Source organism: Maylandia zebra, linkage group LG15, assembly GCF_041146795.1.
Source record: "Maylandia zebra isolate NMK-2024a linkage group LG15, Mzebra_GT3a, whole genome shotgun sequence".
Lineage (NCBI taxonomy): Eukaryota > Metazoa > Chordata > Actinopteri > Cichliformes > Cichlidae > Maylandia > Maylandia zebra.
Window position 1 is genome coordinate 11,036,135 of NC_135181.1, and position 16,699 is coordinate 11,052,833.

The 16,699-nt window shown below is 38.7% G+C and overlaps 1 protein-coding gene across 3 annotated transcripts in view; it reads right to left on the reverse strand.

The window, feature by feature from the left end:
• mettl24 (methyltransferase like 24) overlaps positions 1-12,666 on the reverse strand; it is a 39,568-nt gene extending 26,902 nt beyond the window's left edge. The window contains exons 1-2 of one of the 3 annotated variants that reach the window (XM_004541755.3): positions 11,937-12,580; positions 9,877-9,964 (exon numbers count right to left, since the gene is read on the reverse strand). In XM_004541755.3, coding sequence (XP_004541812.3) covers positions 9,877-9,888 — 12 coding nt within the window. In that variant the 5' untranslated portion in view covers positions 9,889-9,964; positions 11,937-12,580. Of the gene's footprint in view, positions 1-9,876; positions 9,965-11,936 lie in introns of all 3 variants that reach the window. The other 2 variants (XM_023154484.3, XM_023154478.3) reach the window with 2 other exon arrangements.
• Between the last annotated feature and the right edge of the window lie 4,033 nt (positions 12,667-16,699).

A 16,699-nucleotide genomic window follows, 5' to 3' on the forward strand; every position in this document is an offset into this window, starting at 1 on the left:
TTCCTGGACAATATCCTAGATCTGAGATTTATGTTTGATGTCTGGTTGGGAAGAGCAGAGGGAGCATGCTGAGCACCATATGACACTTTCTTCCGAAGATGGAGTTGGAAAAAAGACCCAAAAAACAAACAAACAGGGAAACTAAGACAGACACATGGAGGCAGCAGTTTCCACTCTTGGCTCTTCCTCATTTTCTTTCTTCCTTTATTCATCTATTAGTCCGTTTGTGTCTTTTGTGTAAATAATTGCAGTATAGAAATGAAAAAAAAAAGATGGCTATATCATATAGCAGTATACAGATATCTTGAGCTACCCCTCATTTCATCATCCTTTCTTATTAAAATACAAAATAGTACAAAGATTTTTTGACATTAACATGTGCAAACATACATGGAAATGTTGCATATGAGGCAAAAACAGACTTTGAAAGTTAGCCAACGTTTTTTCTGTTCTAAGTCAAATTGATCCCTCATTTCTTCAAGAATATAGAGGTTTGGGCTCTGAGGGGGGCAGTTCATGACTGATAGTTTGCCATTGTGTGTTTTTCTACCTGAATATAGTTTTACTTGAGTGGCAGTTTGTTTGGGATCAATGTCATACTGAAAGTTGAAATTGTTTCCCTTTTTTACGAATGGCTTGTTTACAGCCATCTACTGTTTGAAGAAGAGTAGATACTTCTGAACCTTTAGTTGATGTATCTTTCAGACCCTCTCTCAGGTTGGACAGGCTGGATTTTTTCCCTGTTTTTAAAGGACAGGACTTTCAGATATTTTTCATCTTCTCTAGTTTTTTAGGTCTGACACTCTTGTGTCCTTCACATGTGCAGTTTCCTAATTTTTTTTAAGTACACACTGCACATAATGCTGAGATATTAAAGATTTTTTTGGCTAATAATGCTTTGGGAATCAGTTTGTTGGAGCAAAAATAATATATTTGTCAAAATGTGTTATCCTTGGCATCTTTCATGGATTCGACTAAAGACATAGGAACAAATTTTGTTTCTGCAACAGGAATTCTCTTTTTAAGCAATAAAGTTTTTTCTTTGTCAAGTTGTCTGTTATGTCTAGACACAACACTTTTTGTGCTTGAATGGTTCATATATGTAAAATGGCTTAAGGAGCAAACGAAATTCCTCGAAAATGGTCAGGTACAAGGACTGGACTGAAAATGAGTGAAAAAGCAGCCAATGACCAAAGACAGCCTGTGAGACCTCCAGAAAGCCTGGAGAACTATTGCTCAGGGAGACCACTTTACCTCTTACTCCTTGACAGCACTGTAAAAAATGTGATTATACTTCAACAAGAGATTCACTGGTGTCTAAAAAGTTGATGTTCTCTCTTGCATAGAACATGGGGTGGCTCAAGACTTTTGCACAGGGCTGTAATTTTAACGATAATCCTTTTTGTGATATTCATGTATAATTGTTTTTTTTTCCTTTGTGTTTCCCATTCTCATTCTCATTTCACATTTGTTTGTCATTAACATAACTTTTATAGAGTGAAAGACTTTAAGGCAGAAACTTCCTTTCCAAACAGAGATAGCACCGATTTAAATGAGTCTCAAAGCAGCTGCATTCTCTTTAAATGATTGTTCTTGAGGTTCATTGGCCTTCTCTGCTGCTGAGTGGTGTCTGCTGCCATATTAGCATGGTGCTACTGAAATTTCTGCTTCATTAACAAGCAAGTGTTTTGCTGACATTCTAAGCACTGCTAGCTTGAAAGCTGAATTCACAACCTGTGTGTGCATGCATTCATAGATGGGCATTGAAGGTGAGCAGCAAAGATGGGAGTGAGGGTGTCCAGTTTCAGAGGTCAATGCACTTATTCATGACGGTTTGGATGGAGGCTGAGAACTTTCTGGAATGTTCCAGACAAGTCTGAAGGGAGTATTGTGCGATCAGGACATTGGACTCAGATCCTGACACTGAACGCCCTCTGTCCTCCATTGGGCGTCTTTGTGTGATGGCAGCTAGCACACAAAGCAGACTCACTGTAACATAAAGTGCACTGAGTGATTTGTGACTTTCCTCCAGCAACATGTGGTTGGAGGTTGGGTTTGTACAAAATAACACATTTAAAAGTTGAGAGTGAAAGCTCCCAGCTGTTATCTTAACAGTTTGACAAATCAAAAGAGTATTAATATAGCCTTGGCTGCACTAGGCCATGTGCTCTCAGTTGTTTCTCATGGTTTAAAAAAAAAGTGCAGATAGCTTGCTCATGAAAGTAAAATAGTCATATTTCTATAAACTCTTAAGAAAATAGGTAATTGATTATCTGAAAGCTCTCTTTGTGCTCTCCCTGACATAACTTGGCACAACCACGTAGTAGCTTGTTTTCTTTTGGCTGGACTTTGATACTAATCTCATATTGAGAAAAAAAAGCTACGTGCCTGTCTAGAGCTGTTTGTTTTTCTAGGGGATGGTCTACGCATAATCTGTGCTGCAATGTCACTGCAGCAATATGATCCAAAAGTTGAGAAAATCAAAGGTTTTGTATGTCTAAACATATTTACACCCCTTTCTGTGATTTTTCTGCCTGCGGTTAATGCACAACTTCCTATGTAGCCTGCTTGTGAGGTGCTTGTGATCCTGCGGTAAAAGCGGATTATTCTGCTTGTGCTGTTCTCTAAGAAAGATCACTTAAATAAAGTCGGTTTTGCACTCAGTGTGGCAAATGCAAACCTGAAATGCCACAGCAGTGCGCTTGCAAGTTTCAATGAATTAACAACAAAACCTAGATGCTTTCTTAAAAGTTTATAGTTTGCAGATGCATTTGCTTTGCATTTGACTTTATAAATATTCGACTTTAGTTTAGTCAATTGCCCCCCCCCCCCCCCCCCCCCCCCAAAAAAAAAGAACAGGTTTCAAATTGTGAGTTTAGATTGGTGAAAAACACTAAACAAACAAAAAGATTTATGATTAAATCTTTGCTTTGTAAAGTGACTAAGTGAAGATAGTGTCTGCATAGCCTTTACTCAATACATTATTTATGCACAGTTCATCTGCAGAATTGCATGGCAATTGCATTATTTTTTTAAAAGTAATGCAGACTTGATGGTCACTTTGATGGAGTACACTCTGATGTAATGCTATAGGGTTTAGGTATAGGGTAGTAAATGTGCTAAAAACATACCAAGCCACTGGTATGGTTCTTTAAAGCTTCATAGACTGTGCATTAGTGATGTGTCGGTCGCAAACGAAACGGATCTTAGAGCCGACTCTTTGAAGTGAACGATGCGAGCCGTGTTTTTTTTCTTTTTCTTTCTTTCACCCTCTCTCTCTAACTTTTTGTTCCGCTTCACTCCGCACGCGAGCCTCGTGCTTTGCGCTGGGAAGAGGGGGGAGGGCCGGTAGTTACACTCGCAGTAGCACAGGAACAGAGCCGGAGGGAAAGAGAGAGAAAGAGAGCCAGGGACAACAACGTCACATTAGAAAGGTATAGTAATCATCCACAACTATTTTCAGTTGCGGATGATAAAGGATTCAGAAAGTTTATTCATGCAGGCCCATATGACAGAGAATGTCCATCCATCCATTCGCTTCCGCTTATCCTTTTCAGGGTCGCGGGGGGCGCTGGAGCCTATCCCAGCTGTCATAGGGCGAGAGGCAGGGTACACCCTGGACAGGTCGCCAGTCTGTCGCAGGGCTGACAGAGAATGTGTATCTTCTTTTTGTTTTCAAATTTTTTCATATTTATATTTGATTGTGTTGTGGTTTGCAGTGTTTTGTGTTGTTTCACTTTAAATTTGTTTAAAAGGAAAAAGCTGAAAATTTAAATAGTTAAAAGTTGAAATGTAAATAGTTGGTTTTTGTATTATATGATTGATTTATTACATTTTATGTGGAGTGAATAAATAAAAGTATATTTACGATGGCCCCTAGAGACAAAGCACGTACAAACTCCGAAGCACGTACAAACACAACAGAATGCTCCAGGATGCTAGGGGGCAGTGTTGAGCTTTTTGTTACCTAGTGGCTACACTAGCCAGGAAGTACCAATAACTGGATTTGGTGTGTGGTAGTAACAGGTAAATGATTTTTTTTTAAATTATTTGAATATATATGAGTGCTTGTGTATAAATACACAAACAATACACATATGCTTTCAATTGTGTAATTTAAGTGATCTAGGTAGCTCTGTTTTGGAAGTTCAGTTAACGCTAGAAATGCATTTTGGAGTTTGTACGTGCCTTGTCCCCAAGGGCCACTGCATATATTCATATATAAACATATATAAATAAAACCACTTTTTTTTTTACATTAGTAACTCCTTTTGTGCATAATTTTATATTGTTGTTGATAATAAATTAATTAAAGCAACACAACAACCTGAGTTGCCGGTTGGGAGCCGAAAGAGTCCTGTCATAAAGCTTGTCTTTTTAGTGAGCCGAGCCAAAAGAGCCGGTTCTCTAAAAAGAGCCGGAAATCCCATCACTACTGTGCATACTGAGAAGTTTCTCAGGCACTTTTATCTATATTTATATTTATTTTTGGCAGGTGTGTCAGATTAGCTAAAGTTTATATTGACATTTCTGACAAGTGACTGAAGAGAAAAATAAAGCTCTCTTATTAAACATAAGAAAATGTACAGTGACTACTCAGCTCATGTGTTACAAATTTGTCATTATAAGATTATATACGTTTTTGTGGAGTTCATATAGAGATGTAAATATTTTATCTGCAACATGCAGTGTTGCTAATGGATATGGAATTTTTAGCTTAAGACCAGGCAGGTAATGTACCAGCTTTCTTAGCACTTAGTTCTTGTGACTTCTTAGTTCTCTGAGCATCTCAGTTGGTGCTTAAGGGTGCCAGTGATCTGACTTGAGTCACACCTTTGGGATTATACAAGGTCAACCTCTTTTCTTCTTTTCAGCAGTCTTTTATCTTGCTCTCTCTGTCTGCAGAGGCAAATCTTTCAGTTTTCCGTGACATAAGGGTGTCTGCTTAAGAAAATCTACTGGGACCTGATACCGCCTGGCAGAGATTGAAGCAGGATTGCTTTTTCTGTTCTCACTTTATCCTAACTCTGAACTAATCAATGCTCAGAAGCATAGTGTTCATTGATAATCAAGCTGTTACCCATTTGAACAAAAGTAATTAAAAATTGCCTTGCAATGAATGAATTTGTGTCTCAGCTAATTAAAAGGATCATTTGAATTAAACTGGAGACTGCTTTGGCTTGTTGGTTGTTTTTGAATATTATAATTATAGGTTTTGAGGCCATATAGTAGCGTTTATTCTATTCCTACAGACAACAAGCATGTAGTTTGCAATTTTGATCATCTTTCACTTTAGTGGTTTGATTTACTCTCATGAGAAAAAGTTTGACACGATCACTGTTTTTGTCTCTCACAGATGTAAATTGATTCATTTTGACTCAAGGCTACAGATAATGTGAATTAGATTTTGGAGCATTTGTCTTTAGATGTCATTTGAAGCTGGAGTTGGAGCAGTCCCATCACATAAAAAATGTTAAAAAAAAAACTAAACAAATGCAGTGGTTGAAAAAAAACCAAAAAAAACCCCCCAAGAGCCAAAAACCTCTGGAGACCTCACTCTATACTCTAAATTTACTTTTAAGGGAATCATAATGTATTTTGCATATATTCCTTTTGTTTTCTTTATAGTGCAGTAAAAATCAGGCAAGGGTAGCATGACCAATGTTTACTGTGATTCCACAAACATTATGTAGGTAGCAGGTAATGGATAATAACTGGACACGAGTAACTTGAGCTTAATATTATAATATAACATTTCTAACTAGGTAGACAGCTCGTTCTCTTTCTCTTGACAATGCTTTCTTTAAAGATATAACATATTTTGGGAACAACTTGAAAGAATGGCAAATAGCGTGATATTTAGAAAGCCTGTATGCCAATATCGTTCCCTACATGTTGTCGACAAATATGCAGTTTTCTACAAGACTGCAAGAAGCACAATAGCGACAACGACAACATCTGACTGCAGCCACAAGACGGCAGTAATGTAAAGGATGGATGCACATATTAATTGGCATGCGACAAGCTTTATGACAGGACTGTCTGAGATGAAAGGAGAGAGGTCAATTTGCTTTGGTACATTTTCACTTATATCTGTTTTTAGATTTGACAAGGCAAGCAGTGCCTGCCTTGCTTGTCCTGATGGAACACCACTGGTAAAATAGTCTAAAATGAAAAGAGAATCCATGGTTCATCTTTGCTTTTCACTAGTGATTTACTGTATTTACAGCCTGTCTGTGGGCTTTGAGGTTCAGTGTGTTTGACATGTGATTGGCAGCCGACCTATCTACAAGTAATCTCTGAATAATGCTGCCACTGAATTCCCGAGTAAAAGCTTTACAGGTCGCAGACTCTCAAAATACATTCACAGTGTGAAATAGGACACTGTGGATATGGAAGGGAGACTTGAGAAGATAGCTATGAAGTGATTTCTGGTACAAGTAGCAATTTATGAATAGTACTCCATTTCTATATGAATTTTGATGATGATGATGATGATGTTTTAATATTAAGTGATGGCAAGGTTGGTTTTAGATTTTAGAGTTCATTACAGAGAGTAAATGCAGTAGTAACAATCAGTAATGTCTTTTTTTAACAGGAAGCAGTCAGACTGAGTAGAAAGTGTCCTTAAATTAAAGAAAGTTGCTCCAAGCACAGATTTCTTCCTCTTGCTTCATAGCAAAATTGTGGACTGAAACAACATCACTGTATTAAGATTGATCAGTATGATGCATGCTGTTGTTGCTGCTGAATTTAACTGCGTTTAAGCAGTAAATGATTACAAGTCAATACTTTGAAAAGCATAAGCTCTATTTAATGTTACATTTCAGTGTTATCCATTTTCCTCAGTGCCAGAAGTGTCTTTCTGTAACACAGCTGAAAACTTTCTTAAAACAATATTACTACAGATACACCTCTTAATTCTGAATGCTCTGCTACGCTCAGCTAAAGAATTTTAAACAACACAGTAATTTGTCTTTTCAGTTTATACAACCTCAAAACATCCAGGGGTCAGGGGATTAACATTTCTTTACAACATACTACATCTTTTTATGCTTTTTATAAAGATTATTTATCTAGAAGACTCTTGAGATGGACAATCTACATTGATTGTTGTATTGTTAGGTTTGCTGTACATTTGTAAATGTACATTTGTAAATGTACAGCAAAGACAGCACTGAAGTATTGATCACTGGTAGTGCAGGTGAGCTGTTAATACAAAAACCTATTAGCATCACAAACCATACTGTACACAAAATTGGACAGGGCACTAAACTACTTCTTAGTCATGCAAAGCTTTAAAGATAACAAGATGTTTAGTCTTCACAACAGATGCAACAAAACTTTGATGCCCAACTCAGAAAAAGTTGATATCCGACCTGAGTGCTTCCTCTCGCCTTAACATCAGCATAAAAACTGTGTGCCAGAAACTTCATCATGCATGTGCATTGTGTAATTATATTATATGGACCATACAGGGAAAAATTGAGATTACATACAGACTCCTAATACTGACAATTTGTTGCACCACTACAACTGCTACACATCAGGATATATTGTTACCACTTTTTTTGTTGCAAACCTTTTAACCTTATTATGGCTACATTATACAATGATGGTATTTGTTACTATTATCCAGTTATGGCAGTGGCGGCCCTTCCTCTCTAACCAATGGGAGGATAGTAGGTCAAAGCAGAATCCGCATAGAAAGAATAGTTGCTTAAATTAGCAGATATAATATGGTGACTTCTCGTGACTTTGCAAGTCGCCAGCATTTCAGCTTGGGAGATGGACCTGCGTTGGAGTGTGTAGGTTATATATTTTGTGTGTGCGTCACTGTGAGAAAAGGCCAGCAGTCTGTTTATTGCTGTTAAAGTCAGGGGGCTGAGTCACCAGAGCCCTGCTGTGTTTGCTCTCTTCTGTCTTTCTTTCTTTAGCCCTTTTCAAACATTGGATATGTAACATTGCTATCCCTGTAAATGTGTTAAATGTGACAGAATTCTGCCATTCAGACACTGGTTTGCCCGTGTTTCCCCTTCCACCCCCGCTGCTGTTGTTTTGACCAGCACATTTTATATGTGTCTATAATTTACCAACTCACCCCTCTGCTCCTTTCCCAGTGGGGAAGAAAGACTGCATGAGGTAAATGATTCAAGAAGACTCACGCGTGTGTGTGTGTGTGTGTGTGTGTGTGTGTGTGTGTGTGTGTGTGTGTGTGTGTGTGTTTTAACGTGGATGTGTGACAGCCAAGAGATTACATTTCCTTTAGATTGGTTATAAAAAAGACCCTGAGGCTCTAATTCACACTCATACCTGTACAGTTTATTAAGGGAGACAGAATGTGTCAGCAACCGTCTGTTATTCAAGGTGGTAAAGTGTGGTACAGTAGCAACCTCTCCTGTGCTTTACCCTCTTGAATGAGTTTTAAAATGAGATTTGCCTTTTCTAATGACCTCTCACTTCATCTTGCTCAGAAAATGCCTCAAAGCTGAAAATCGTTAATGTCTGACATTTTCAAAGTGTAGCAAAGATGACAGATCAGCAAGTGCTGTGTTTATAAAGCTGTTGTACTTAAGTTGCTGGTGTGCAGTAGCAATATCATCGACCAAGCAGCTAATGTGAAAGAGAAAATATTGTATATGGATTTGTACAGACAGCTATACATTAGATCTGTGTATCATTAAGCCCTAATTACTAAACACAGGCTTTATTTTGTTCTTCAATTATCTTTTACTTTTATTCGCTTTTGCTCAGAAGAACCTAAAAACTGTTAGGCCTTGTGCATTTTTGATTAAATGGATGACCACTACTTTATCCATCCATCTGGGAATCTATCCCAGGTATAACCTGATAACCTTTTAAACCTATCCTCTATTTACAAATTAACATCTTTTGGTAGGGGGATGAAGCCAGATTACTCAGAGAGGCACAGGACACAGAAACTCTTAGAAATTTGACCGGTGGATTTGAACCCTGACTTCCTTGCTATGAGGAAACTGTGCAGCCACCTACTTTGTTCAGTGCTTGAATATTTTGTGATCTAATGACTTGCTTCTTTATCATATATGTGCAATGAGAAGACCTGGAGACCACAATTACTGTAAAAGGCTTAAAATGTAGCTAAGAGGGCCTTAAAGTGCGAACCAAAACTGCATATATAAGTATCTGCACTCAAACATTATTTTCTCTTGCAAACACAAAGCAATAGTTTTAAGTAAAATGAATCTGAAATCTATAAAATCAAAGATTTATTTATTCAAATAACTACAAATTTAGGATAATTTGCTTGGTATAAATGGAATGCATACCAGTCATGTCAATTTCATTTGACCTGATGTTTTACGTTGCACTTCTGTAACAACACTGCACGGAAAATTTACATGTAATCAAATAACTTCAAGTCAGCCATCTGGTAATAAACGTTATGTGACATGCTGAATTGTTTTGTCAAATGTTGTTTCCCTTCTCAAGACTCGTGTTCAGCTGTTGCTTGTAGCATTTTCAGCAGATCTGTTACAGATTTTTAGAATCTGAACACAACAACTGATACTCTAGTCTATTTGTATGGGGTTTATTAATGCACCTCAGTCTGAATACTGCCTCACGTACATGTTATCAATTGTCTGGTCAGAGCTGTTTAGTTTCATGAGTCATCTGTAACATAGATGCAGTCACATGCCCCTTCTTTTATGTAATTCGTGAAGATCATCCAGCCATATGAAGAGGTATAAAAGTACGATTATCTTTACTAATTATCAATTACCTTCACCGCAGCTCACAAGGAGGTAAAAGTGTGAATGAAACCAGTTGTGTTCATGGTAGGTGTAACACTTTCCACAATAGTGGCATTAATACCATCCATCTTCTTCTGCTTACCCAATTTAGCATCAGCTGGAGACTATCCCAACAGCCATAGGGTGCAAAGAAGAGTGCAGCTTGGTCAGATTGCCAGTTTGTTGCATGCCTAACACAGAGAGAGACAACCATTTGCACTCACATTCACACCTATGGGCATTTCAGAATAACTAATTAACCTAACCCCACTAAGTGCATGTCTTTGGAGTATGACAGGTAGCCAGAGTACCCACAAACAACATGCAAACGCCACACAGAAAGGCCCCAGGCTTTGTGCCGCCGTGGTGCCTTAACTGATACCCAGATCTTTTAAATGGCATAGAAAGGTGGACTGGGATAAGGTCTACATGCTCTCATTTTTACAGTACCAGGAAATGCTGAACTGAACAAATCATTCAGTACATAAATTCCTAAATCAGTGAGCGCTTATAAAAGCACAATGCTTTACAAAGCCTCACCGGAAATTAGGTTTTAAAATGTAATTTTCCTTACGGCAGCCTGCAGCTTTTTATTTTATTTTATCTGAGTTGCATGAATATGTTCAGGGAGAAGAAAGCAGTATGCTAGTGAGACAGCAAGAGAGCGATGTTCAAGGAAAAGAGAGAACATAAGAGAAAGACAGGTTAGAGAAAGTGGAAGGCGGGTTTGAAGTTTTAAAGTGATTCAGACAGCAGAGATGAGGAAGCAAAACGGAGCATGAGAGGGACAAGGTAACATGACAGAGCAAAAGCGTTAACACACGTCTTCGAGATGAGAGGGAAAGGAAAGAAAAGCACAGTCTAGGTAGAGAGGAAGCGAGAGAGCTAAATAGCAGCAGCGCATGACACAGAAAATTTTATCTGGGCACCTCCGGGGCATCTTAGGAGACAAATTTTATGTTAGAAATTAGGTGGAGTGAGCATATGGTGCTATGTAATATTGATGGTGCACAAGTGCCCATCTCAAGGCATGGAATGATAGCCCTGCAGTGATTTTTCACGGCATTTAAAACTCTTGTGCTGAGGCTTCTTTGTCTCTAGTTTAGGTCATTAAAGATTTAAAGACAGAAAAGCGAAGAAGCATTTATTATCCCAATGTAACAGAATGAAAAACTAAAGTAGGGTGGAAAGAGCTCACCGTGTGTGTGTGTGTGTGTGTGTTGCTGGTGGGAGGGTTGACAGAAATTGGCAGTGAAAGGGGAACAAAAGGAAGAATGATGGATGGGAAGATCAAATGACAACATGAAGGCAACGGTGGAGAGCAGAAATGAATCAAAGAGAAATGCATGAAGAGACAGCAGAGGGGAGGGAAGTGGAGGGTTGTAATAATGTAATGTAATGTAATGTAATGTGTATGTGTTAGTCCCCATAGGGAAATAGTTCCTCTGCATTTAACCCATTCACCCAGTGAAGCAGTGGGCAGCCACCAATGCAGCGCCCGGGGAGCAGTGTGTAGGGACGGTACCTTGCTCAGGGGTACCTCAGGGTAGCAGTTCAGTGGAGTTGAACCCCCGACCTTCCGATCATGGGGCCACCACTCTACCTACTGAGCTATCCCTGCCCTTGTTAAGCTGCTGCACTAACACACCCTTCGTGGGTCACAGGGTCAAGCTTCTGGAGTTCATGCATGTGTGTGTTTGAGTGTGTGTAAAGTAATGTTTGCTCCAGAAAAAAAAAAAAAAAAAAGGGGGCAGGGATAGCTCAGTAGGTAGCTATCCCTACACTTTAGAACACACAAATGAAGTGTTTCTTTGTTAGAGCTGACTGTCTTAGATTTGCAGCTGATGCACTAAGGGAGTGCTTGATTTGTCATTGTGTGTTAGGCCAACACTTGTCTCAGAAAAATAAATGCAGTCCTGTACTGCCAGAAATCTGAGTGGCAAACCCTCTCTTCTTTGACATCAAAGCATTTCAGAGGCACTCGTTGAACATGCATCAATTCTGCTGCCTGTTCTTCCATCATCACCCTTCTGGGATTTACCGAGCATTAACTCAGTAGTTCTTACTCAGTAAGAAACCACTGATCTAGGAATCAGATAAACCTGACAAAAATCTTAAACACAACAATTAAGAGCTAAGAAGTTGATGGTATATCAAACATACCTTTCTGTGTAGTTGCAGAGGCGGGCAGCATCGTGGTGAGGGGCCCTCTGTGTCTCCCTCAGTCTTCCTAACTAGACTGTCCTTCTTCAGTTTGTGAACATAAGAAATTCTCCTTTTAATGCTTTTGCCCAGCTCCTCTGCTTCTTCTGCAGACACCTGTTTCATTTTACTCTGTTCACCCCACTTTTGATTAGATTTAGTTGGACGTCTCAAAGCCAAGGGTGCTGAGGCACCCTGCCAACCTCTCTCCAGGTAAAGATGAATGCACACACACACAGCAGTGAACAGGATGCCCAAACGCAGCAGCAGTCCCAGAGTGAGTCGCTCTCTGCCCATATCCATCCACTGTTTTGTCCTCCCTGTCTCTCTGACTCACCCAAATCCAGTGTCTCAACTCAAGGTGTCAGTTTGATTGCTTTTTCTATCCCATTTTGGAAGTTCTCTTCCCCTTTGTCTCAAGGTTAAAATCCACCTTTACACCAACAGCGGTAAGTTAATGAAATGCAAACATTTCCACCGTTGCTCATAAACCAGCACACACGCACACATATTTGTGCTTCCTGCAAGGCTGTGAGGCTGTGTAAGTGCTGAGGCTTTGGAAGCTGAGAGTGAAGTGCAGAATATGCCACCCTCTTTGAAAACTTTGGAAACTCCCTCCTCACACTTGTAAGTCTCTTTCTTTCTCTCTTTTTTTTTAACCCAAACACACGCCCCTTTAATTTGCTTTCTTTTTCTTTCTGAGGTTCACATCACACTCACACACACAGACACACACACCACTCTGTTGTTCTTCCCCCTCCTTGGTGCTGCTTCATCCCGCCCAGCAGAATCTCATGTTACGGTGTAGCTCCAGTTATGGGCTGTGTCTCCAGCTCCATAACGGGTCCATGCAAGATTTCCTCTCAGCATCTGTTGGGCTCTCTCTGGAAACAGCAGCGACATTCATACACGAATGAAAGTTTAAGTATTTGTGAAAAGTCATTTGAGGTGCTCCAATGCAAACATTTTGTTAGAGTGATAAGTTTCTAAGAACTTTTTGTTTTTACTCATTTATTTGAAGTCATTACTCTTGAATTTTGTCTGTGTGCACATGTTCTAAAAAAAAAATACTATATCAATTCCTATATTTTTCTCTGTTATTGTACAAATTTAAGAAAATGTGTGGGTTTTTTCACATAAATTCCATACTTCTCTCGATTCCTGATTTAATGAGGGCATATTTGATATTTTGGACAAGAAGAGAACATTCATCTGGTGTTTTCAAGCTTCCTTTTTTTGTCTTTTTTAGGGGTGGGGGAGGATTAGACCTTACAACAAAACTTGAGAATTAGAATTTGCTTGACGTGGCACTGCTAAATGTAAGAAGAGGCAGATAATAAGAGAGCTGATCTCCCACCTACTGTTTGGAATCAGTTACAGCCTTTTTGAGCCTACAAATAATTCTCTGCTGCCCCCCTTTGAAGTACAAACAACACTCCTCTAAATACCAGCTTCGGCACACAAGCCAATTACAGTGAATCAAATAAATTAGATCGGGAGAACCAGAGAGAATAAAGGATGTCGGGTACAGTAAGACGATCTCTGCTGCCACCTAGTGGTTAATTCTAAACAGCTGCATATGGAACTGATTACTGTTTCTTCTGTGTGATTACACATAAAAGCGTCCAGCTTTTACCTCAAAAGAAGTTGGAAAAACTCTAAATTTTAGACGTGTGTTTTGTATCAAACATGTAGCAAAACAATGTTTCTTTTGTGAGATGCAGGAGACTTCTCTCTCTCTCTCTCGCTCTCTCTCTGCAGACAGCATTATTCATATTGGAATGATTTGTCCAGATCTGGTCAAAATCAGCTGCCACGTGCAATGCGTTTGTTTCTGGCTGCCCCCCCCCCCCTTTTTTTTTTCATATCCTCCAACAAAACAGGGTCCAGAGAGACAGAGAGAGGCCGTTTAAGCTCTATCTACTCACATATACTTTAAAAGCAGTGTCTCAATATGGGGCCTGATATCACAGACCGATAGACCACCTGCTAATGAAGCAAAGGCAAAAATGCCTGCTGGATAAATTTGATAGCGGCAAGGCTTATAACCACACAGTAAGCTCTAAGAGGGCGAGAGTAAACCCAAAAGGGCTCATTTTGCTAATTATAGGTTACAAAAAAAATATCTAGAAATGAAAATCTCTTTTCATGGTTAGATAAGATAAACTGTCGAAGTTGCTTGCAAGTGGAATTTACTCCATGGTATTTTGTAAACAGCAGCTGGTCTGATATCTGCAGTGGCAAATACAGGTTTCCTAACACAAAAAGCAGGAAAACTGGAACAAGCTGGACTAATACAGGTCAATCTGCACCATAAGATCAATGTGCTTCTTGTATTTTGGGAAACACACCGATGTCTGGATGAACTGCTGAAGTTTTGCACAGTGGGAAGTGGCCAGTTGTATCAGGAAGAGGTGAAGGTTACCGTGTGTTTACTTTCAACTGGGGTCCAAAATGACACACACACACACACACACACACACACACACACACACACACACACACACACACACACACACACACACATAATAATAACTTGATTGTTTTATAAGATTCAGGTCCTCAAAACACTGTAAGCACTGTAAATACATAATAAATAGCTGGCAAGGGTCTCAGCTCACTACTCTTGAGCCTTGTGAGATAATTGTGTAAATGGTCTAAGTTGCCTTGAAAAATGACAATATGTACAACTCACGTGACTGCAGAATAAACGTATTGTTATAATAATATTGTTATAATAAGCTTGTAGTTAATGACCTTAAGTAATAATTCAACAGTTGGGATTTTTGTGTACATTTGTGTAGTCTCATCTAATATGTACACATTGCACAATCAAGATTAACTGGATCATCAAATAAAAAAATAAATAAAATAATAATAAAAAATAATAATAATAATAATAAAATAATAATAATGATCTTAACGTATATTTTTAGCTTTTTATTTACAACAACGGTAACATGCTCACATACTGGTTTAATAATAAGCATTAAAAGGGTCAATATGTTACAAGGTTACACATCTGAGGCAATAAAATAAACCTGTTTGACCTTTTTTCCACACCTCAATAAATGATTGCACAGCAACCAGTGGCAAAGATAAGCACCTTCTACCCCGAGAGACCGCATGATATACATATGCATACATACAGAAAAAGCTGTGAAAGTTAGCAACACTTCAAAAACTGGGATAAACGATCAAACCTATTAACTGGACTGACATAGATGTAAGAATATAAGATATAGTTGCTTATATTCCACACCATATTAACGCCATACAGCCTCACTTAGATGTGGAAGACGATTTATAGCTGACCATCTGTTTGTGTCATAAAATCTTACCCTTTTACATAAAACAAACACATTTGTGAAATGCAATTGACACAAATGCAACATGCAGTCTTGCTAGTAATGTGTCAATTACTTTTTAATGTCTAAATGTTAAACCTGATGACTTTCAAAGCAGACCTGCAGTTAATTTCACGGTAACACGCTGTTTAACAAATTGCCACAGTCAGCACGTACAACCTATTTCAATGATCCTTCTCCCGTTTTATTTCCCAGATGAGAAGGTGGAGTGAAAGCAAGTCAGTGTGATGGCAAAAGCAAACGCTGTTTAGTTTATAGTTTGTATTCGTATTCCTGCTGAATCCAGCCAAGACAAGATGCAGTGAGTCAATACAAACACAACGGCTGAACGTATCAATCATTAATCAAAGGATTCGTTAGGAGCACTTGGAGAAGCAGAGACACAGAACGGGCTTTTAAGTTCTAAATGTGGGTCTTGCACAGACGTGAATAACCTGTGATCTCACCCCACAAAAATGTGGTGGAGAAGATTAAATGCATTCATTAAATGTTTTTTTAGTCGCTCAAACTAAAATCAAATAAAATGCACACTTTCACAGAAGTAAGGACTTGGTCTGTAATCCATTGCTGTGTATACAAACACTACCCAGGCCAGCTATGTGTTTATGGTTACAGCTGTTTTGCTTGTTTTAATTCGAAGCAAACTATACATTTTGGAAGTTTGGATAGTTTATTAGAGCCATGTGAGGATGCTACTTTGGAGTCTGGGCATTTCTAGTTATTTCTTACTTCTTAAAATGTTAAATGCTTACTTAAATAAGCAATTAAAATAGCCATTGTTGCTGTTGCCACAATTTTGAGTGAGCTAGCCAAATAGAAAGAGGGAATGATTGCTGGTGCAGAGACAGGACCTTGAGATTATTATGAACCCAGCAGCTCATTACTGCTTTGCTTAAACTGTAAACACCAGGCACATTTAGAGTAACTAGTTGTTTCAGTGGCCGCTTGTTTATGTTGACCCTGATAGGGGTTAAACTTTACACGTGGACGTTATGCAAGGATAACCAGTTAACAACAGAATAAACAGATCTAATACTTCTACACATCACATCACACTACATCACAAGATCTTCAGTTTGCAGATAGGTATAGTCACAGGTGTATCAAAGCAAACAACTCTCATCACTACTTCACTTTGTATCAAAATGTGAAAAAAAAAGCCCTTGGATACATCATAGGTGCCATTTCCACAACAAAAAGTTCAAATTAGACTGATAAAACTAATGTAATCAAAGAGGTGATGTCATCAAACAAATGTTAAGTCATCATACAGACCTTTAAGTTTCCAAAACGTCATCATCATCACCAGTGATTTTCCCAGCTCATTTGGGGGTTTTAAGTGAATCTGAAGTTGGA